This window comes from Trachypithecus francoisi, unplaced genomic scaffold (genome assembly GCF_009764315.1).
Source record: "Trachypithecus francoisi isolate TF-2019V2 unplaced genomic scaffold, Tfra_2.0 Lachesis_group10, whole genome shotgun sequence".
Lineage (NCBI taxonomy): Eukaryota > Metazoa > Chordata > Mammalia > Primates > Cercopithecidae > Trachypithecus > Trachypithecus francoisi.
Window position 1 is genome coordinate 73,647,190 of NW_022681455.1, and position 24,276 is coordinate 73,671,465.

At 48.3% G+C, this 24,276-nt stretch overlaps 1 protein-coding gene across 1 annotated transcript; it reads right to left on the reverse strand.

The window, feature by feature from the left end:
* Positions 1-6,222: 6,222 nt before the first annotated feature.
* AQP8 (aquaporin 8) lies at positions 6,223-19,469 on the reverse strand. The gene is made up of 6 exons (XM_033217708.1): positions 19,338-19,469; positions 18,950-19,197; positions 14,859-14,985; positions 11,984-12,198; positions 9,588-9,722; positions 6,223-6,735 (listed from the first exon to the last, which is right to left on the reverse strand). The coding sequence occupies exons 2-6, from the start codon at positions 19,189-19,191 to the stop codon at positions 6,687-6,689; spliced, it is 768 nt and encodes a 255-aa protein (XP_033073599.1). The 5' UTR covers positions 19,192-19,197; positions 19,338-19,469; the 3' UTR covers positions 6,223-6,686.
* Between the last annotated feature and the right edge of the window lie 4,807 nt (positions 19,470-24,276).

The window sequence follows — 24,276 nt, forward strand, 5'->3', positions numbered from 1 at the left end:
TCCTGCTTTCAGGAAGTAAAAGAGGAGTGAGAGCACCGTGTGGCACCTGCTGTTTCTCAGGTGCCTTTAACTCAATCCTTATTCCCAAAAGGGCACAAATGGGGGTGGCATCTTCTGTCATCCTTCAGCGTTGCTTTTGATTGACAATTTTGGCATACAGGAAGTGTTCCAGTGGCTTCCACTTAGCCCTTCCTGCCATAACAACTCCAGCTGCATGGGTTGTAAAGGCAGGGTAGAGATTTTACCACTTGCTGAGGATCTATTTCCAACTATACCATCAGGAACTGTAGGAAGAACTATAGGATGGGTCCAGAGAGCCAGTTCATCTGAACATGAGGTCAATTCCAGACAAAGTATCTGTCACGTGGACTTGATAAACCTCTGCTCTGTGCAGCGTGCTGCAGTGGAACCCAGAGACCTTGTCTGTAGAGTATCCATAACTAGATGAGTCCCCCTGTATTTTCCTTGAGTAAATGGCCACAAAACTTTTTGGCGAAAGCCAAGATAAAAGCTCGTTATCTTCACAGGCCGTGTTCCATCAGGGTTCTTCCACAGGGTTACCTGACCTCCCATTCATTCACAGAGACTTAAGTCTATGAACTCACTCAGGTCTGGGAATTGGAAGAGAGACTAAGTCTCTGAGGGGAAAAACAATCTCTTAAGGATTACAAATTTTCAATTCCTAAAAATCAGTTGAGGCAATTAGACGTTAAGGGAGGAGAATGAATGCTTTGTGTTCCAAGCACTAAAAAGCGTTGCTCATCATAACCCCCAAACTTTATGATAGGTCCAGGGGCTTGGAGGGGGAACAGTGGCTTTGGGTTCCAAGACGTAAATATCTAACTCACTCTGAGGTGGTCGGACTCTGGAGGGAAAATGGTGGTGGTGGTGGTGGTGGTGGTGTGTGTAGGGATCTAGGGGGGCCAAGGGGAGAGGAAGGACCTGAAAGGCCATAAGCTTGCTTGGATACATATGCAGAGTCCATGGAGCATGCAAGTGTGCTTGGCATGGAAGTTGTGCAATTATCAGTAAAGGAGCCCTCTTTGAAGACAGCAGTGTGACTTTGCTATAGCATACACCATTTCTGAGAACCTCTTCCAACAGCGGCACCGTGTGGCAGCGGAGAGAACAGCAGCTGCAGGCACGAAGTAATTTCCCTACAACGTGCAAGGTGTTATGTTTCGTTTTGTTTTTTTTGTTGTTGTCTGAGATGGAGTCTCACTCTGTCACCTAGGCTGGAGTGCGATGGCGTCATCTCGGCTCACTGCAACCTCCGCCTTCCAGGTTCAAGAGATTCTACTGCCTCAGCGTCCCAAGTAACTGGAATTACAGGTGTGGGCCACCTCTCCCGGCTAACTTTTGTATTTTTAGTAGAGAAGGGGTTTCACCATGTTGACCAGGCTAGTCTTGAACTCCTGACCTCAGGTGATCCACCCACCTCGGCCTCCCAAAGTGCTGCGATTACAGGCGTGAGCCACTGCAACTGGCCCATGCAAGTATTAGTAAATATCAGCACACTTCCCTTTTGGCTTGCTTAAACCCCCAGGGTTCTTGGAAAATGTAATCCAGTAGGGATACTAGAATTCCTAACAACATGGCATGTGAGGACCTCAACACAATTCTGGCAAAAGGAAATGGCTCCGTACTTGTACCCCAAGGGTCTGGAGAATTAAGTACACACCTGTTGCAGTAAAAGGGGCACTAGACTGTGTGTCCAAGATCCTGGATTCTAATTGAACTCTGCTGCTCGACAACTCTGTAATTACAGTCAAATTATTTAGCTTCTCTGGATTTTGAAATTTGGTGTTGGACAGGATGAATGGATTCCAACCTTTTTCCCTTGGGAGGCCCTAATGGTCCCTATATGAGAATACTTGACTGAGAAAATACATATATGCCAAGTCTGTAAGTTTCTTGCCAAGGCTGGTAATCACGCCTGTAATCCCAACACTTCGGGAGGCCAAGGTGGGAGGACGGCTTGAAGACAGGAGTTCAAGATCAGCCTGGGCAACACAGTGAGAACCCATCTCTACAAAAATAAGTTTTTAAATTAGCCACTATGGTGATATACACCTGTAGTCTCAGCTACTCAGGAGTCTGAGGCTTGAGGATTGCTTGAGCCCAGGAGGTCGAGGCTGCAGCAAGCTGTGACTGCACCACTGCACTCCATCCTGGGTGACAGAACAAGATACTGTCTCTAAAAAAAAAAGAAGAAGAAATTTCTTGCCAAACCCCACCCCTTGTCATGATTCTGATACCTGCAAATTGCAAAACCTTTGATTAAATGATAAATATGAGAGCTAACAGACTGTGTACTTACTATGTACTGGACATTGTGCTGATACTTTATAAACGTTAATTTTCATAAGCATTCTGAGGTAGTAGTTGCATTTTACAGATGAGAAAGCTGAGGCTAAAGAATTTCAATAGCTTCTTCAAGCACATACAGCAAAAAGGTGACAGTTCTGAAACTTAAACTTGGATCTTCCTCAGGATGTAAACTTACAGCCACCGTATTTTACTACTGTAATAGAGTTTCTAGCTCTAACACCCCAAAATTATGTGACCTCCTTGTTACTGAGAAAAAGGGAGCTGGGATAGAGATGAACCTGATGATCTGCATGAGTTTTGGATTCCACTCTGTAGGGTCAGAATGAATTTGGAAGTCACTGGAATCAGCCTATGCCATTCTTACAGTCAGTGAGTACTGAGTCCCTTCTGGCCAGGCACAGTGGTTCACGCCTGTAATCCCAGTACTTTGGGAGGCCGAGGTGGGCCAATCATTTGAGGTCAGGAGTTCAAGACCAGCCTGGCCAACTTGGTGAAAACCCGTCTCTACTAAAAATACAAAAATTAGCTGGGCATGGTGGCACACACCTGTAATCCCAGCTACGCAGGAGGCTAAGGCAGGAGAATCGCTTGAACCCAGGAGGCGGAGGTTGCAGTCAGCCGAGATCACACCGCTGCACTCCAGCATGCGCGGCAGAGCAAGACTCCATTAAAAAAAAAAAAGAAAGAAAGAAAAGAACTGAGTCCCTTCTATTCAGCAAATGCCAAACAGATAATGTACAGTTACTTAATACAAAGATGAATTTATATCCATCTTGCTCTTGAGAGCTTATAGTCTAGAAATGGAAATGAAAACCACAACCTAAAATCCAATTGCAAGTTTGAAATGAGAAGAGTTACAATGAATGTCTTTCCGTCCTCCTTTTTTTTTTCTCCCCCAGACAAAGTCTTGCTCTGTCACCCAGGCTGGAGTGCAATCATAGCTTGCTGCAGCCTTGACCTCCGGAGCTCAAGCGATCCTCCCATTTCAGCCTCCTGACTAGCTGGGACTACAGGCATGCGCCACCGTGGTTCTGTCCCCTTTTTAATGAGGAACTAATAGGCAAGTAGGAGACTAGGCAGAGGACATAATATTGTCCCATATTCAGAAACAGAAAAGTATGATGACAAAGGTCATGGACCCTGCAGCCAGATATACCTGACCTTCAACAATTGCCCCACCAGTGCACTAACTGTGTAGCTTAGCCCATCCTTTGGAACCTCCATTGGCTCCTCCGCACAATGAGAATAATGAGAGAATCTACCTGTATTCGTTTCCTGGAACTGCTCGAACAAACACCGCAAACTTCGTGGCTTAAGATGACAGAAACTATTCTCTCTCTGTTCTGGAGGCCAGAAAGTCTGAAATTAGACTGTCAGCAGAGCCAGGCTTCCCACAAAGGTTCTAGATGAGAACCTTCCTTCCCTCCCCCAGCTCCTGGTGACTCTTGGTGCTGTCTTTTGGCAGCATAACCCTAACCTCTGCCTCCATCTTCACGTGGCCTTCTCCTTTGTGTCTCTGTGCCTCTTTTACTGTCTCTTACTAGGAAAGGGCACCCTAATCCAGTGGGATCTCATCTTGACCCTTACTTTAATCGCATCTTCAAAGACCGTGTTTCCAAATACCGTCACGCTCTAAGACTGTAGACTGACACAGATTTCAGGAGGACACTATTCAACCCACTGTACTATCTCATAGGATTGTCATAGGGAGTAAATGACATAATATGTGTAAAGCATTCAGCACAGTGCCTAACATGTAACAAACTCTCCATAAACGTTAGCTACATACATGTAGGTATACATATATATGGATATATAACTTTTGTTGTTTACTAGATTTGTCAAAGATTTATTTCATTATTTCACCAAACAAAACAGTAACTTTTAACATTTTTTACTCTTCTTTTATTTTATTTTGTGGCAGGATATCACTCTGTTGCCCAGGCTGGAGTGCAGTGGCTTGGTCTTGGCTCACTGCAGCCTCTACCCCCTGGTTTCAAGCAATTCTCCTCTCTCAGCCTACCAAGTAGCTGGGATTACAGGTGCCCGCCACCATGCCTGGCTAATATTTGTATTTTTAGTAGAGAGTGGGTTTCACCACGTTGGCCAGGCTGCTCTTGAATTCCTGACCTCAAGTGATCCACCCACCTCAGCCTCCCAAGGTGCTGGGATTACAGGCGTGAGCCAGAGCACTTGGCTTTTCTTTTCTTTTCTTTTCTTTTTTTTTGAGACAGGATCTCACTCTGTTCCCCAGACTGGAGTGCATTGGTGCTGTCATAGCTCACTGCAGCCCCAACCTCCCAGGTTCAAGCGACCCTCCCACTTCAGCCTCCCCAGTAGAGGAGACTACAAGCATGTACCACCTGCCCAGCTAATTTTTTTTATTTTTTGTAGTTACAGGGTTGTGCCATGTTGCCTGGATGGTCTCGAACTCTGGGCCTCAAGCAGTCCTCCACCTCGGACTTTCAAAGTACTGGGATTGCAGGCGTGAACCACCGTGCCTGGCCCATTTTTAACTCTGTGTAGATGTCCTAATTTGCTTGTTTCTGGTTGTATCATATTTTTTTCCTCCCCTTTTCTATTCTGTCGAGTTGTCATCGTTATTCTGGTTTATTATCTCCTTTTCTCTGAGAATGGTTTGAATGTGTGGATATATCGTGAATCTATGTTCTCAGTGGGCAGTCTCTTATTGTAGTGGTGATTTTCTTCATTTTCACTCAAGACAGCATTTTGCTCATCTCGTTGAAGGGGATGAGTTTTCGCTTGTTGTTGAGAGTGGTTTCTCCCTGCCCTTCTTTCTGGTGTTATAATGATCATCTTCCATAAATGACCCATTGATTCTTAGGGAGAAGAAGACACACACTCTGCTTCGAAGGAGTGACTTCCAGAGCGTGTCTTTCCATCCTTTCTTATTTGTTACACTCTTATCTTCCACCCAAGTGCCACTGGCTCTTCAGGCCTGTACTGTGTCACTTGTTCAGGATTCTATTAGCTTGGTGCAAAAGTAATTGCAGTTTTTGCCATTGAAAGTAATGGAAAAAACTGCAATTACTTTTGCACCAACTGGCTGGGCACGGTAGCTCACGCCTGTAATCCCAGCACTTTGGGAAGCCGAGGTGGGTGGATCACTTGAGATCAGGAGTTCAAGACCAGCCTGACCAACATGGTGAAACCCCATCTCTACTAAAAATACAAACATTAGCCAGGTGTGGTGGCATATGCCCATAATCCCAGCTACTTAGGAGGCTGAGGCAGGAGAAGCTCTTGAACCCGGGAGGCAGAGGTTGAAGTGAGCTAAGATCATGCCACTGCACTCCAGCCTGGGTGACAGAGCAAGACTCTGTCTCAAAAACAAAAAACAAAAAGCAAAAAAAAAAAAAAAAAAAAACAATCTTTTGCACCAACCTAGTATTTCCTCGGGGAATTCTTGCAGCGCACTCCAAGCCCACACCCCGCCCCCACCCACCTCCCCAGCTACAGTGAATGAATGGGCTGATTCATGTCCTGGACAGCACGGAGCACTCAACTAAGGATAGCCCTGAGTACTCAGCCAGACCCTGGACTCTGCCTGGAGCTTTTCAGCAGGGTCCTGAGGTCTGTGATCTGGCTAGACTAGAGTCTGACTAGAGTCCAGTTGACTCTGACTAGAGTCCAAATTGGACTCAATATGCACTCTGAGCTCCAGGCAGAGCTCCAGGATGGGCCTGTCCAAGTGGGGACAGGCTCTAGGCTGGCCTGAACTCCAAATGCCTGCCGTGGCCCAGGACTCTGAGCTGGGCTGTAGGATCAGCAGCTCTGGACAGCCAAGGCCTAACCCCAGACTTTTTTTTTTTGCTTGCTTTCTCCTCAGCAGTGCCCATTTCTCAAATGAAAGGCAAGCCAGTAAGCACATGGAAGGAAATACTGGACTATTTATTGCAAAGTGAGAATTGTCAGCTTGAGAAGCAAGGAAGTGGCCGGGCCCCCAGAAGGCCCTTCTACAACAAAACAATCAAGAAACAAGAGAAGGAGAGAGAAGCGGGGTGCGGGAATGAGCTCGTGTGCAGAAACAGCCTCCTCGTCCAACTCAGGGACCTTCCTCTCAAGAAATATCCTCGTGTTGTGGTGTTTGCACCGCTCTCTGGGCAGCATGGGCAGATCCCAGGCTGGGATCACTGATGAGCACAAAGGAATTCCAGGAACCTAGAGCCTCCTCAGCAGTCAGTCTATCTGAGAAACCAGGCCCAAGCAGTGAAAGCAGGGAGTGGCTCCTCCGGGCCTCTGCCTTGGCAGGAAATGCAGGAACTCTCTGGTCCTCAGTCTTGGACAGGTGAGCTGAGGACACCTGGAGCAGCAGGAATCCCACGAGCTCGGCTTCACCGAGCCTTCAGGATGAGGCGGGTCTTCCCATCTCCGATGAAGCACCTGAAAGAAAGATGACCCAGTAAGGTCTCAGCCCCGGAGGGGAGACCCAGCCCTTCGCCACATGTCTCCAGGCTCAGAAATCTCCAGAGAGATGACTTCCTGAGCCTCCCCAGCCTTAATAGCCAGATTCCCTTGGGGAGAGGGAGACACTGTTTCCTGCTTGGTTTCTTTTTTTTTCTTTTTTTTTTTTTTAATTGAGACAGAGTCTCACTCACCCAGGCTGGAGTACAGTAGCGTGATCTCAGCTCACTGCAGCTTCTACCTCCCGGGTTCAAGCAATTCTCATACCTCAGCCTCCCGAGTAGCTGGGACTACAGACAAACACCACTATACCTGACTGATTTTTGTATTTTTAATAGAGATAGGGTTTTACCATGTTGACCAGGCTGGTCTTCAACTCCTGACTTCAAGTGATCCACCCACCTTGGCCTCCCAAAGTGCTGGGAGTACAGGCGTGAGCCACACGCCTGGGTCCTGCTTAGTTTCTAACCCTTTTCCTGAAGATGCCCATTGCTGCCACTCTGAAAGCCCAGGAAAAAATGAATAGTGATGGCCGGGCACAGTGGCTCACACCTGTAACCCAGCGCTTTGGGAGGTAGATCACCTGAGGTCAGGAGTTGGAGACCAGCCTGGCCAACATGGTGAAGCCCCCCCAAAAAATTACAAAAACTCTACCAAAAAAAATTACAAAAACTGGCTGGGCACGGTGGCTCATGCCTATAATCCTAGCACTTTGGGAGGCCCAGGAAGGTGGATCACATGAGGTCAGGAGTTTGAGACCAGCCTGGTCAACACAGTGAAACCTTATCTCTACTAAAAATATAAAAATTAGCTGGGCATGGTAGCAGTGCCTGTAGTCCCAGCTGCTTGGCAGGCTGAGGCAGGAGAATCTCTTGAACCCAGTGGGCGGAGGTTGCAATGAGCCAAAATCACACCACTGCACTCCAGCCTGGGCAACAGAGCAAGACTCCATCTCAAAAAATGAAAACAAAAATACTGTAGCTGAGCGTGGCGGGCACCTGTAGTCCTAGCTACTCGGGAGGCTGAGGCAGGAGAATAGCTTGAACCTGGGAGGCAGGGGCTGCAATGAGCTGAGATCGTGCCACTGCACTCCAGCCTGGGCGACGGAGTGAGACTTTGTCTCAAGAAAATAGTGACGCTTTTCACTGAACTATAGGCTGGGTCCTGCAGACCCCAGGACCGCTGGTGGGCAAGGGAGCAAGTCGTCTAAATCGGCCTGTTCCAGGGCCTGTCCTCTCCCAGACAGTGCAAGGTAGGCCCAACTTGTGTTTACGAAATCCAGACAGTGATCCTTGCACTCCTGGAGTCCAGAGTCCGGAAGGAATGGGACATAAGAAGAGAGCCCATGGAGAAGAGGCCAAGCAGGATGCACGGGGACTCTAGTCTTTTCCATCTGGAATCCACTTATCCTTCTGACAATATCAACCTTCTTATCTACTGCAGCACTCCGGGAAGCACCACTCACATTGTATTTCACGTGAATGGCGTCTTCCAACATGCATACCCTTGGGGGTGCCATTTACATGATTTTCCCATGTAGATGGGGTCCCCTGGAGTTGTACAATACCCCCACGGGGAACTACTCCTCCCCTACTCTCAGTCCTATTGGCGGTGTTCAGGTAAGGCTGACCTCACCCCCACTTCAGGCTTAGGTTCTTGCTCCAGACATTGCCAATAGGAATGCCTGATCGGCTGGGCTTGGTGGCTCACACCTGTAATCCCAGCACTCTGGGAGACTGAGGCGGGCGGATCACTTGAGGTCAGGAGTTTGAGAACAGCCTGACAAACATGGTGAAACCCCATCTCTACAAAAATACAAAAATTAGCCAGGCATGGTGGCGTGCACCTGTAATCCCAGCTACTCAGAAGGCCAAGGCAGGAGAATTGCTTGAATCCAGGAGGCAGAGGTTGCAGTGAGCTGAGATTTTGCCACTGCACTCCAGCCTGGGTGACAGAGAGAGACTCCATCTCAAAAAAAAAAAAAAAAAAAATAGAAAGTGCCTGACCCCCGTAGCTCAGTGACTGATTCTGAAGTGAGCAAATCACCCACACACAGTGGGCCAGTTCAAACCAGTGAATACCAGACCCTAGCTTTTTGCTAGATCTTGTTGTTCTAATTCCTCTAGAGTTGTTAAGCTGCTAAGATACAAGCCTCAAGTGGCTGGTAAACATCTTCGCCTCCATTGGAGAGTCTATCTAAGCATGAAGCCCACCCGGAGGAAAACAGAGCCTATGAGAAAGACCAAGGCAGGGCACAGTGGCTCATACCTGTAATCCCAGCACTTTGGGTGGCCTAGGCAGGAGGATCATTTGAGGTCAGGAATTTGAAACCAGCCTGACCAACATGGTGAAACCCCATCTCTACTAAAAATACTGAAAAAATAGCCTGGTGTGGTGGCAGGCACCTGTAATCCCAGTTACTTGGGAGGCTGAAGCAGGAGAATTGCTTGAATCTGGGAGGCAGAGGTTGCACTGAGCTGAGATCACACCACTGCTCTCTAGCCTGGGCAACAGAGGGAGACTCTGTCAAAAAAAAAAAAAAAAAAAAGGAGAAAGACCAAGTCTGAGCACCACCTGAAACCACTGCTCCCTGTGAAGTTTCTGATGATGTGAGCCAATGAATTCCTCTTTGTGGCAAACGCTGTTTTGAAATAGATCTCTGTCACTTGCAACCAAAGCTCCTAGATGGAGCCATTTTATTTGCCTCTAAAGAGGCTCCCTCTTTTCTCTTCCAAACCCAAGTGAGAGCCTAGCCCTCTAGCCCCGGACTCTCTGGGAGATGTTGCCAAGTGCCCATTCCATGGGCCAGTGACCCTGTGTCACACTCCTACCTAATGAGCAGTCCAACAAGCAGGCCAGCCAGGAGTGGGCCCAGCCAGTAGATCCAGTGGAAGTCCCAGTGGTTGGCCACCACCGCAGGTCCAAAAGCACGGGCCGGATTCATGCAGCCTCCAGACACAGTGCCCCTGCAAACACCCAGGCACCCTGGTCACCAGGATCCCAGCCAGGCCCCACCTCACCTCACGTTCACGTCCCCAACTAGGCCTAATCACACACCACCCAGAAACCCTCTCTAAACTCCCACATCATGAGCTCCTGGGTAGATCCTAAAGAAGGTAGAGAGGCTATCAGCACTAGGAAGCAGAAGGTGTGACTCCCCACTGGGCGTGCAGTCCAGCACTCCCCACAAACTCCTCTAGAATGCCCAGCAAAAATGCCTGCTCAGCGACGGCAGGAAGAGAAGCTGGATCTACATCTGTTCCAGAGTCTACAGAGCAAAGTCCATCAGTTTCAGTCCTTTTGGAGTCAAGCTGACCTAGATTCAAAACCCAGCCACACATTATAAAATAATGAAAAGTGTATCATTGGATTGTTTGTGACCCAAAGAATAAATGCTTGAAGGGATGAATACCCCATTTACTTTGACGTGATCATTACACGTTGCTTACCGGTATCAAAACACCTCATGTAACCTCAGCCAGGCACGGTGGCTCATGCCTGTAATCCCAGCAGTTTAGGAGGCCGAGGCAGGCAGACCACTTGAGGTCAGGAGTTCAAGACCAGCCTGGCCAACATGGTGAAACCCCGTTCCTACTAAAAGTACAAAAATTAGCCAGGTGTGGTGGCGCGTGCCTGTAATCCCAGCTACTGGGGAGGCTGAGGCAGGCGAATCGCTTGAATCTGGAGATTGAAAGTTGCAGTGAGCCATGATCATGCCACTGCACTCCAGCCTGGGTGACAGAGCAAGACTCTGTCTCAAAAACTAAAACTAAAACTAAAATAAAATAACGAACAGTATAAGTGGATTGTTTGTAACACAAAGAATAAATGCTTGAGGGGATGAATACCCCATTTACCCTGACATGGTAATTATGCATTGCATGCCCATATCAAAGCGTCTCATGTAACCCAGAAATATATACACCTACTAGGTTCACCCACAAAAATTTAAAAATATATATATATAAAGAAAGAAAAACCCCAGCCCAGATAGTTCTAGTTGCGGGGAGCTCCGTGAACCCATGAACCTCTCTGTATTCAAGTGAGGTGAAAGTGACTATCCCATAGGTTGTCATCAGGAGTGAATGAGAAAATGCAAATAGAGCCCACACCTTGAATATAATTAATGTACAAAAAGCATTAACTAATCTAACTGATCCAGATGAGGCCCTTGTTGCACCACAAGCTTAAGGCCCAGAATCTCCTACAGGGAGACTCTTCCCCAGGTGCACCTCTCTCGTTCTGGGGCTCTGTCTTTACCCCATTCTCTCAAGCTGGGGGCCTGTAGACCTCATCCCCACCCTGTGTCCAGCTTCGAAGTCAAAAGATTTGTAAGTGAATCAAAGGCCACTAGAGGGCAGCAAAGCATGGCCACAACTTCACACATGCCCCAGCCTGCCCCAGGCTCCACCTCCCAAAGCTGAGGGAGCGCTGACCCAGGAGAAAGATTAGACTTTGTTCTGTGTCCAAAAGAAAGGAAAGAGTCAGACATTAGGGAGAGGCTCCTTGGGCTGGGCAATGTGGCTCATGCCTGTAATCCCAGTACTTTGAGAGGCCAATGCAGGAGGATGGCTTGAAGCCAGGAGTTCAAGACTAGCCTGGGCAACATAGCGTGGCCCCCATCTCTAAATAAAATAAATAAGAAAAATAAAAAGGGCTCACTCATCCTCTTGTCCCAAATCTATCACTTAATTTGCCACTGCCCACTGACCTTAAATAAGTCACTTCTGTCATCTCTGAGCCTCAGTTTCCTTATCTATAAAACGGGAGACATCATCCCCAATCTTGTTGCCTTAATCCCTTCCAAAACCTGCTGGGAAACTCAAAATAAAGGAGACAACAGCTACAGATGCTTTTTGTAATCCTGAGGCTAAAACCTGGCTGCCCAGTGACCAAATGAACACAGTTCACAGAAATGTTGTATTTACGCTACGAAAATTGGAAAACATCACATACAAATTTAAATTTCTGACTTCCTTTGAATGAAATCATCACCCCAAACCCATGTTCCCAGCAATAATTGACAAGAGCTGAATTGACTGGAGCGCCTCCGACACCGCAGTCCCCACCACTCCCTGTTGTCTGCCTGATGCCAGCCCACCTCCCCATTTGCAGCACCTTCCTGGCCCCTAATAGCAACTGAATCTGTGGCCCTCAGGCCTGAGCTCCTCCAGAGCTGAACAGTGCAGATCTGGGCATGGTCGCCCCACTGCCAAGGGACACTCACCCAGCCAGGATATCCACGGTGACAGCAAAGCCGATGGAGAATGGGGCCAGAGGGCCCTTTGTCTTCTCATTGATGGCACCCATGCATACGGCCAGAGCCAGCAGCGTCGTCAGGATGATCTCTGCCACCAACGCCCCTGCCACCTGCCCCTGCTCCTGGACGGTCACAAAGGCTGCCCCAGATGCATTCCAGAACCTCTCCTCGGGACTCACCACCTGCACAGAGAAGCTGCTCAGCCTTTCAGTGGGGCAGAGAGACAGCTGGAAACTGAGGGGAGAGGGCCTAAAACATGCTTGCCCACCGTAAGGGCCAGTGAAAGGTTAGGTCCAATTTCAGTGACATAGACCTGAATCCACATCCCAACTCTGCCAGATTTTACTCTGTGACCCTGTGTGAGCTACTGAACCTCTCTGAGCCTCACTTTGTTCATCTGAAAAATAGGAATGGGGCTAGGCATGGTGGCTCACGCCAGCAACCCCAGCACTTTGGGAGGCCGAGGTGGGTGAATCACTTGAGCTCAGGAGTTCGAGACCAGCCTTGCCAACATGGTGAAACCCCATCTCCACTAAAAATACAAAAATTAGCGGGGTGAGGTGGCGGGTACCTGTAATCTCAGCTGCTCAGGAGGCTGAGGCACGAGAATCACTTGAACTCTGGAAGCGGAGGTTGCAGTGAGCTGAGATCACACATACCACTGCACTCCAACCTGAACAACAGAGCAAGACTCCATCTCAAAAAAAAAAAAAGAAAGAAAAGAAAAAAGAAAAAGAAAAATGAGGATAATCTAGTCATGGCTCCAGGTTACAGGCCTAAAGCTTCTATAACTTAGATGATCCTCTTTGAGAAAAAGAACATAAACTATCTTTTTTTTCTTTCTTTGAGACAGAGTCTAGTTCCATCACCCAGGCTGGAGTGCAGTGACCCGATCATAGCTCACTACAGCCTCGATCTCCTGGGCTCCAGTGATCCTCCTACCTCAGCCTCTCATGTAGCTGGGACCACAGGTGCATACCAATCTTGCCCACCTAATTTTTTTATTATTATTTTTTGTAAAGATGGAGGGTCTCACATGTTGCCCAGGCTGGTCTGGAACTCCTAGGCTCAAGTGATCCTCCTGCCTCCGCCTCCCAAAATGCTGGGATTACAGGCATCAGCTGCCATGTGCAGCTCAAAATACCTTACTCTTACAAACTTGACAAACACATATGATCAGGTGAATTCATTGCTAGGCCCCCATAGAACCGTGGAAGGGGCATATGCAGGAGGGCCCTGAAGCCTGAGCTCAGTTACTTCTACGGGCATTCAGCCTCAGGGCTATCACAGCCCCAAAGGGGAAAGACAGCACGGTGTGCAAGCTTCTGGACGCTGGACCCAGTCGGGGCTGCGCTGCTTACAAGCACGTCTGAACTTGAGCAAGTTGCCTGCTTCTCTGCCCCTCTGTTTTCTCATCTATAAAACAGGGATGATACTGGCAGCTCCCGGCTCACAGACAAGGCCGCTGGTGTGCCTGGCACAAGGTAAGCGCTGTCTATGAACTGACTGGTTTCTCGTAAAGTTGCTGGGAGATGAAATAAGAGTATATGTGTAAAACATTTAGCAGGGAGAATGTGCTCAGGGAAACGTGCTGTCCCACAAGTGGCAGAGCCGTGTTTGACAGGTTTTAAGTGGCAGGGCTTGAGCTAGGTCTGGGCACTGCTTTTCCTAAAGAAGCAGAGCAGGAAGGTCCCGGGCATGTTCCATAGATAGGGGAACAGACTGTGGCTCTCAAATGGGAGCACGGAGAGACCAGGGCAGGGGATGACAGTAAAGTGAGGCTTGAGAACAAAGTCTGCGGTGGGGCAGCACTTACAGCTTCAGACCCTATCGCAGCCAAGCTAACAGAGCTCCCATCCACCACCCCCCACACACCCGCCAAGCAAGGCCCACATCTTGACGGGCTTGAAGGGTCCCTGGCTGAACTGAGACTTAAGGGCAAAAGGAAAGAAAGAGAGAGAGGAAAAAAAGAAAAAGAGGGATGGAGGGAGAAAGTCTATCCATGGATTTATACGTAAAGCTATGAAAACTGTGGCTGGCCAGGCTCGGTCACTCATGCCTGTAATCCCAACACTTTGGGAGGCCAAGGCAGGAAGATCACTTGAGACCAAGAGTTGGAGACCAATGTGGTCAACATAGTGAGAGCCCACCTCTACAAAAAAAATTTTTTTAATTAGTTGGGTGTGGTGACACACACCTATAGTCCCAGCTACTTAACAGGCTGAGGCAGGAGGATCACTTGAGCCCAGGAGGCCCAGCCTGCAGTGAGCTATGATTGCACCACCACACTCCAGCCTGGACAACAGAGTGAGACCCCATCTCTAAAATAAAAAAGAGAGGCCAGGCCCAGTGGCTCACGCTTGTAATCCCAGCACTTTGGGAGGCCGAGGCAGGCAAATCACTTGAGCTCAGGAGTTCAAGACCAGCCTGGCCAACATGGTGAAACTCCGTCTCTACTAAAAATACAAAAATTAGCCAGGCGTGGTGGCATGCGCCTGTAATCCCAGTTACTCAGGAGGCTGAGGCAGGAGAATTGCTTGAGCCCAGGAGGTAGAGGTTGCAGTGAGCCGAGATCATACCCCTGCACTCCAGCCTGGGTGACAGAGCAAGACTCCATCAAAAAAAAAAAAAAAAAAAAAAAAGCAAATAAATAAAAATAAAGTAAAATGCAATAAGAAAGAAAGAGAGAAGAAAAACGTCCACCAATTCCACTGGCAGAAATAAGCAAAAGATTGGACATTTCCCCACTCCTCACTGTCCCCCCGACACACACACACATCATGCACCTCCAGCAGCCCCATCAGAGAGGAAGCCACTAGCCCAGCCCCTGGGGTTCACCCACCTTGGCCAAGGCAGCCCCGAGCAGCCCTCCGAGCAGCTGTGAGACCCAGTACGGGAGAAGCATCACCACGTTGAGGCCTCCGATCAGCGTGGCTGCCAGGGACACCGCAGGGTTGAAGTGTCCACCACTGTAACCCACAAGAGAGGAGGGAGTCATGAGCCCAGGGCTGACCACATGGCTGGCATTCGAGACAGCATGTCCCCGCCAAACCACCAGGCTGGTTTCACAGGGTGAGAGTCAGTCCAGGGCCCAGCTCAAATACAAAGAGATGCCAAATTGCTTCCAATTTCCCTGAGATGCCAGGCAGAGGGTAAGAGATAAAGGGCAGCCTCTACGTCCTAAGTCCAGCCCCCAGGATGGCCCTGGAGGAATCGCGTGTAGGAGACCATCCCTTAACTCCTTCCTGACTCCCTCCGAGCCTCTCTCCAGCCCTTCAGAGATGTGGCCACAGGTCAGATTGAGACACCAAGGCTCCAAGTTAGTAGCCCATGAGCCATATCCAGGCCTCCCCTTATGATTTGTTTGATTTTATGAGACGGAGTCTTGCTCTGTTGCCCAGGCTGGAGTGCAGTGGTATGATCTTGGGTCACTGCAATCTCCACCTTTTGAGTTCAAGCAATGCTCCTGACTCAGCCTCCCAAGTGGCTGGGACGACAGGCATGTGCCACCATTCCCGGCTGATTTTTGTATTTTTAGTAGAGACAATGTCTCACCATATTGGTCAGGCTGGTCTCGAACTCCTGACCTCAAGCAATCCACCCACGTCGGCCTTCCAAAGTGCTGGGGTTGTAGGCATGAGCTACTGTGTCCGGCCCAGGTCTCCCCTTATGAGTAGCTAGGCCCTGAATAAGACCTCCTGATTGGTTGAACTGCTCAGCCAATGAAAACCCTACTTGTGGTCTGAACGTGTGATGGGTGTAAAATGCAGATTTGGAGTTTGGGCTGGAAATGGCATGGAGAATCATGGGGGGGAACTGGAGGTTCATGACCAAGTTGGGGACTGGGATTGGGAATTTGGGATGTGGAAGAAAATTAGACAAGTCAGAACCTGAGGTCGAAGGGCAGGTTGCAGTTGATCAGCCACTCCCTGGTCCATGGGTAAAGAGCCTTCCTGTTCACCAAGATGTTCAACCAGCCCAGGCCCCAGAGCCAGGGTGGCTGCACTCACCAGTGTCCCATCCAGTCCCACTCTAATGGAGGAACTATTGTCACAGTTTGGCCTCCTGAATCCATCTGGTTCCCAGGAATGGATCCTCCCCAATGAGAGAGAAAGGTACCCCAAGACTCCCCATGTCACACAAGAACCAAAGTGCCCCCCAAATGTTAAGAGCCCACCAATGAGCTTACCCATCCTCTAATGGGCATAGGACATTCAGCTGAGACTGGACAGAGGACCTCAGCGCTACACAAAAGGACTTTGTCCAACACCCTGATACCTCGAGACCAGCTTCCCCAACTTGTCTGACTCAGCTCTGGGCCCAGACCCTCATGCATGGTTTGATTTGATTTGATTTGATTTTTTTTTTTTTTTTTTTTTTAAGATGGGATCTCACTCTGTCACCCAGGCTGGAGTGCAATGGTGCAGTCTCGGCTCACTGCAACCTCTGCCTCCTGGGTTCAAGTGATTCTCCTGCTTCAGTCTCCCAAGTAGCTGGAATTACAGGGGCGTGCCACCACGGGGTCTTGCCATGTTGGCCAGGCTGCTCTTGAACTCCTGACCTCAGGTGATTCACCTGCCTCGGCCTCCCAAAGTGCTGGGATTACAGGTGTGAGCCACCGTGCCCAACCTCCATGCATGGTTTGAAAGCACCAGCCAATGCTCAGACTCCACAGGTTGGGAAGAGGGGCAGCCAGGCCTACTTGGCCTCAAGTAGCTTAGCCTGGGCTCTGCTGAGATACACAGATGGAGTCAGGGTGAGGCGGCTTCCCACAGGAGCCCCAGAGGGGAGAGAAACTGTCATTCAGAGTATGGCTCTACCAGGAGGGCCAGGTGACAAGAATCACACATTTCCTGGTTTATACTCATTAGCAATAAAACAATCAAGACACATTCATTCCTTCACTCATTGTTCACTCAGCAAATATTTCTCTAACACTTACTATGTGCCAGGTGCTGTGGTGCTTATAACTTACATACATAACTTATCCTGGATCCAGTGAACAACCTCAAAGTCAGTGTCTGGCACACAGTAGGTGCTGAATAAATATTTGTCAAAAAAGCCAAACAGAGAGGCAGTATTTGCAGTGCCAAAGAGATGATCTTTCCAGCCAGCTGGCCTGGGTTCAAAGCCCAACTCTGCCACTGAGGAGCTGTGTGGCACTGGCCAAATTACATAACCTCTTTGTGCCTCAGTGATCTCTGCCTGAGAAAGCTATTGCAAAGATATAAAGAATTAATACGTGAGCAGCTCATAGTACTATCTATGGAGTTAGCATTCAATAAACATCAGCTATTATTATTACTCACATTTATACCACTGCACACAAAGGCTTCAGCAACTTGCTGTGGTCACCCAGCTAAGAAGTGATAAAGGTTGCCTTCAATCTCAGATCCGTCCAAAGGGAGTATCATATACTTTTTCTTTCACTCACAGCCTCCCTTGGACGTCTAAAGAGATGTGGCTTTGTTTGTTTGTTTATTTGATTGTTTGTTTGTTTATTTTTGGAGATGGAGTCTCACTCTGTTGCCCAGGCTGGAGTGCAGTAGCACAATCTTGGCTCAATGCAACCTTCCCCTCCTGGTTCAAGCAATTATTCTGCCTCAGCCTCCCAAGTAGCTGGGACTCCAGGTACCTGCCACTACGCCCAGCTAATTTTTGTATCTTTAGTAGAGACAGGGTTTCACCCTGTTGGCCAGGCTGCTTTCCAACTCCTGACCTCAGGTGATCTACACGCCTCAGCCTCCCGAAGTGCTGGGATTACAGGCGTGAGCCACTGCACCCAGTCTAAAGAGATGTTAAAGCTCTTTTCCATTCTGGTTTTCTCAGAAACAGTATTTCTGTTTCCTCATTCAGATCTATGTTTTGAGTGAGATTTAATACAGACCAACCATGTCCCAGATCACCCTGCCAGGCACCCCATTCAAGATCTTCGTCATGATGGCTGGCTCTCCTGGGAGCCAGCAGCCATGTCCACAGACCTTCCCATTGATCCTCTACCCAGATGAGAGCTAAGTCAGAGAAGCCTGTCCCTTTCCCTGCCCCTCCTTCTTGATCACCTCTTGATAAGCCAGGACCACTGCAAATCCCTGCATACCCAGGTGGGAAAACCTGGCTCACGTCTTCTATGCATTTCTGCTTTCCGTAAAACCCCCTTCTAGTGGTAACAATAACACAGCAACTGATGCCCATTGTGTGTGTGGTGTGTGCCAGGCGCTCTACTTCATTTAATTCTCATGCCTCCCCCATGAGGCACTTGGAGTGGAGCGCTGGAGCCGGACAGCTTGTTCTTGACTCCCGGCTCTGCCACTTTCTGGCCCTCTAAGCTTGGACAGATTACACAGCCTTTCTCTTTTGCAGCTATAAAATGGGGTTAATAACAAGACCTACCCCACAAGGCTTTTGTGAGGATTAAATAACTAATATCTATAAAGTAATTAGACTAGTGCCTGGTATATAAATGTGTTGGCTTGAAAAAAAACCATTTAAAAGTATGCTACTATTCCCATTTTATAGGTGGGGAACTTTGGGTTTAGAGAGTGACTTGCCAGCCAGGCATGGTGGCTCATGCCTGTAATCCCAAAACTTTGGGAAGCCAAGGCAGGAGGATCGCTTGAGACCAGGAGTTTAAGACTAGCCTGGGCAACATAGTGAGACCCCGTCTCTACAACAAAATTTAAAACTTAGTTGGGTGCTGTGGCGCATGCCTGTGATCCAGCTACTCAAAAAGAGAATGACTTGCCCAAAGTCACAAGCTCACAGGCTGCGGGGTCTGGTGTTGACCCCAGACAGTCTGACTCCCAACCCCATAGTTATCCAGAGCGCTCCTTGAAATCCCCAATATATGCACCCAGGGGTCCTTGACAATGGCTTTGTTTTCCACCCCCAGCGCCCCAAGTCAGCACCAGGCTGAATCCTCAGAGCTGGTCTCACCTGATATTCCCCAGCGTGGCAATCACGAGCCCCAAAGCCAACCCGTGGGCCAGGGCCGGCTGCAGCAGTCCAGTGTCCGTCCCATTCTCAATGACCGATAGGCACCCGATGAAGATGAAGAGAGCAGAGCCCAGCAGTTCGACCAGGCACGGCTGCACAAACCGTTCGTACCAGGACACTCGCCACCTACCACCCGCACTCGACTCCCTGGCCTTGCCATTGCCAAATTCAGGCTCACACATGGCTATCTGTCGTAGGGAAAAAGGGACAGAGGACACGGGTGGGAGGCAAGTCCAGATACAGAAGGTCCCAACCCCCAACTTTGAATTAATTCACAGCCCCCCTTGCTCTGCCAGCCTGGAGAGGAAGATGCTGGCAGAGGGCGCACCTCTCCAGACGTCAGGATCAGATGGCATAAACATCAGGCTGTTGCCTGAGCTGCTGAGAAACCTGCACCTGCTGCCCGGGACACTGTTATCTCCTAGGGACGGGACCTGCTGGTCACACTATAGGCTCTGCCCCTTTTAAAGGGCTGCAGAGGCTCAATGCAAGTGCAGAGAAAGCAATAAACCTCAGGTAGGAGGCGGCTCTGAGGCCCAGAAGAGGAAATTTTTTTTTAAATCTCAACAGGGCAGGATGAGGGAGTCAGGGATTGCTGAACTTTCCACCAATGAGGGAAAAACACACCAGCTTGGCTGTGTCATCTGAGAGCACACTCCAGGCTGTAGAAGGTGGGAGATGGGTCCAGCACCCCAGCTCCCCATGGTCCAAAGCAGGACAGCCCATGTAAGTGGGCCCCACTGGGTTGGAGCCTCACATGTTAAGAAACAGCAAACTCAACCAGGTGCAGTGGCTCATGCCTGGAATCCCAGCAGTGTGGGAGGCCAAGGTGGGTGGATCACTTGAGGTCAGGAGTTCGAGACCAGCCTGGCCGACATGGTGAAACCCCATCTCTACTAAAAACACAAAAATCAGTCGGGCGTGGTGGTGCATGCCTGTAATCCCAGCTACTTAGCGGGGCGAAGGCAGGAGAATCATTTGAACCTAGGAGGCGAAGATTGCAGTGGGCCAAGATCATGCAACTGCACTCCAGCCTTGGCAACAGAGCAAGGCTCTGGAAAAAAAAAAAAAAGGAAAGAGAAAGAAGAAAGAAAAGAAAAAAGAAAAGAGAAAAAGAAAGAGGGAGGGAGGGAGGGAAGAAGAAAGAGAGGGAAAGGAAGGAAGGAAGGTAGGAAGGAAGGAAGGAAGGAAGGAAGGAAAGAGAGAGAGAGAAAGAAAGAAAGAAAGAAAGAAAGAAAGAAAGAAAGAAAGAAAGAAATGGTGTGTTGGTGTTTGCCTGTAATCCCAGCTACTCAGGAGGATGAGGCATGAGAATCACTTGAACCCAGGACCCAGAGGTTGCAGTGAGCTGAGATCACACCACTGCACTCCAGCCTGGGCAACAGAGTGAGACCCTGTCTCAAAAAAAAAAAAGAAAAGAAAGAAACAGCAAACACATTTTCAAGTATTTTTCCACTGAGTTCCACAGCTTCAAACACTTCCAGTCACCGTGACAACCTGAGCCAGGACTGAGTGTATAGATGACGATCCTTCACAGACAGAGGCAGCAGAGACTAGCAAGAGGTAATGAAATGCAGTGGCAAGACCCATGGACTTTGGAAACAGGCTGCTTGGAGTTCAATCCCAGCTCTGCCATAAACTAGCCATGTAACCCTTGGGCACACAACTTGGCCTCTCTGGACCTTTGTTTTCTCATCTGTTTGGTGTGGATGTTTGTGTTTGTACCATGTCATAGGGTCGTTGGGAATTTTAAATGAGATAATGTGGGTAAAGTGCTCAGGACAGTGCTAGACACACAATACCAGTGTCCACGAATTTATAATGCATGCTTGGCTGTAACTAATAGCTAATAGTGAGCATGTTCTATGTGCCAGGCACTGGGGCTAAGTGCCTTCTATTATCTCATTTAAACCTCACTGCCACCCTGTGAAGCAGGTACTATTATTATAGCCATTTCACAGACGAGGAAGTGGAGTGTCAGGAAGATTGAGTTTCCCAGGATTATACAGCTTATATGATCACAGAACTTGTGGGCTGTCACAAAAGGATAAATACTGTATATGATTCCACTTGTATGAAGTACCTAGACTAGTCAAATTCATAGAGACAGAAGTAGAATGGTGGTTTCCAGGACCCGAGGGGAAGGAAGAATGAAGAGTTTGTGTTTAGCGGGTACAGATTTCCTGTTTGGGAGGAAAGTTTTGGGATGGATGATATAGTAACACAACAATGTGAAGTACTTAATGTCACTGAAATGTACACTTAAAAATGGTTCAAATTGCCAGGCGTGTTTGGCTCACACCTATAATCTCAGCACTTTGGGAGACCAAGGCAGGCAGATCACTTGATTTCAGGAGTTCAACACCAGTCAGGCCAACATGGTGAAACCCTATCTCTACTAAAAATACAAAAATTAGCTGGGTGTGGTGGTGCACACCTATAATCCAAGCTGCTTCGGAGGCTGAGGCAGGAGAATCGCTTGAACATGGGAGGCAGAGGTTGTAATGAGCTGAGATCACACCACTACACTCCAGCCTGGGTGACAGGACGAGACTCCATCTCAAAAAAAAAAAAAAAAAATAGTTAAAATGGCATATTTTATTTTATGTGTATTTTACCACAATTGAAAAAAAATACTTGTGAGCTAACCCACTACACTCTACTGCCTTTCTAAGAGGGATGGATGGATGGATGAATGGATGCAGATGGATGGATGGATGGATGGATGGATGGATGGATAAGTGGATGGATGAGTGGATGGATGGATGGATGGATGGGTGGATGATGGATAGATAGATGGTTGGGTGGATGATGGATGGATGGATAGACGGGTGGGTGGATGGATGAATAGATGGATGGATAGATAGGTGGGTGGGTGGGTGGATGGATGGATGGATGGATGGAAAAAAGGGAAGAAAGAAAGGAAAGGAGGAGGGAGGAAGGAAGGGAGAAAGGAAGGAGGAAGGAAAGAAAATGAGATGAGTTCCTTATCCATTCATTAACTCACCAAACATTTAAATAGCTACTGCAAGTCAGTCACTGTTCTAAGCTGGCTGGAGATGTAGCAGTGAACAAGACAGGCAAAATTCTGCTCTGTGTGCATAGCTTTATCTCTGAGTGTTTGTATGCACTAATGGAGAAGTCATGCTGGAGCTAAAGGAATTTTAATGATTATTTCTGACATTTCTCAACTACTCACTACATCTCCAACACCATGTTAAACTCTCTATATATATTCATAACCCCCCTTTGAGATAAGTCTTATCACTTATTATCACCATCTTCAGATGATAAAAATGAGGCACAAAGAAGTCAAAGAACTCACCCATGGCTGTGTACACAAAAAATGTCTGCTTCAGGACAGAAGAGGATGTATGTAGAGAAGAGTGTGACAGTTTGTTGACAGCCCATGTCAGTGAGAGGCCCAGGAATACAGGGTCTCTGCCGGATATCTTCGCCTCTAGGAAGGTTATCTTTAGCCCTGTTCTCTACCTCCTCCATATCCCACATATCCCACAGCACATCATACAGGATGTTTCTTAGACCCTTCCTTCCACGTCCTATAAATAGCAACATAAGATAGCCTGACCCAAGGCTGCCCCATCCCCCTCATTATTTACTCAAGTCCTGCCAGTACTGCTTCCAGAATAATTCGCTCTTGTTTTCACCCATGCCTTCATCTGTTCTTGCTTAGTCCCTTGAACAAAGAAAAACTAAGCTGGGTGCACTAGCTTGCACCTGTAATCCCAGCACTTTGGGAAGCCAAGGCGGGCGGATCACGAGGTCAGGAGTTCAAGACCAGCCTGACCCACATGGTGAAACACCGTCTCTACTAAAAATACAAAAATTAGTCGGGCATAGTGGCACACGCCTGTAATCCCAGTTACTCAGGAGGCTGAGGCAGGAGAATCACTTGAACCTGGAAGGCGGAGGTTGCAGTGAGCCGAGATCGTGCCACTGCACTCCAGCCTGGGCCACAGAGCGATACTCCATCCCCCACCCCACCCCAAAAAAATGGATTCTTTGCTCACATAATAGTCCATGGCAGGCTCATCTCCAAATGGTGACTCAGGGATCCAGGCTACTTCCATCTTGGAGCTGCCCCATCTAGGTCCTCAGATCTTCTCCAGCAAAATGGGAAAAAGAGAATGTGGAGGGCTGTGAAGGAGATTATTATGTGCTGGGCCTAGAAATACTATATATCCCTTTCATCTATACTTGATGGGCTCAAACTCAGTCACATGACTTCACCTGACTACTACAGAGCCTGGGAATTGTAGTCTTGCCCTGTGCCCGGGAGGAAAAAGAAAGGCAGTTTATGAATATCGAGCAATGTCTGCCACATACTAGAAATTGTTGCTTTCCCAGAGACCATGGTTCTAGTCGAGTTTTTCCCTGAATTAAGTCATTCAGTGTCTCCCACGGTTTCAAGACAAAACCAGACTCCCTTAGCTAGCCACAGAGGCGTCAGTTCCTAGCCCCTGAATCATCTCTTGCCACATGAACCCTAAACAATTTATCAGATAAGCTACGTGCCCTCACCCAGCCTTGTCCATGCCGGTCCCTCTGTTTGGAGTCCTTGTTTGCCCTCTTGGCCAACTTCTACTGCTCATTCAGATCTCAGATCAGATATTATGTCCTCTGATGCCTGGGCCAACTACCGAATAGTCCTCTAAAAACACCCTTCCTTTGCTCAAGGCAAGGTTGGATTCCATAGCTCCAAAACTAGGCTGGCATGGTGGCTCATGCCTGTAATCCCAGCACTTTGGGAGGCCAAGGTGGGCAGATCACAAGATCAGGAGATCGAGACCATCCTGGCTAACACGGTAAAACCCCATCTCTACTAAAAATGCAAAAAATTAGCTGGGCGTGGTGGCAGGCGCCTATAGTCCCAGCTACTCGGGAGGCTGAGGCAGGAGAATTGCTTTAACATGGGAGGCGGAGGTGGCAGTGAGCCAGGATTGCACCTCTGCACTCCAGCCTTGGCAACAGAGCAATAGTTCATCTCAATTAAAAAAAAAAAGAAAGAAAAAGAAAAAAAAAAAAAAACTAGTGGCTTCCAGGGAAAACCTGAATGCCATTCAGACAAAACAACATATTTCCACTACATGAGAATTTTAGAATTTTAGAGTATGTCCTGATGTCCTCATACGCAATATACTGGTCTCTCAAAACCACTGAAAACCACAGTGGGCTAAGGAGATACTGTCTTCCTAAGAAATTCTTTGGTTGGCAAACTTCCTAGTTTTCCAAATCCAGGTCTCGTT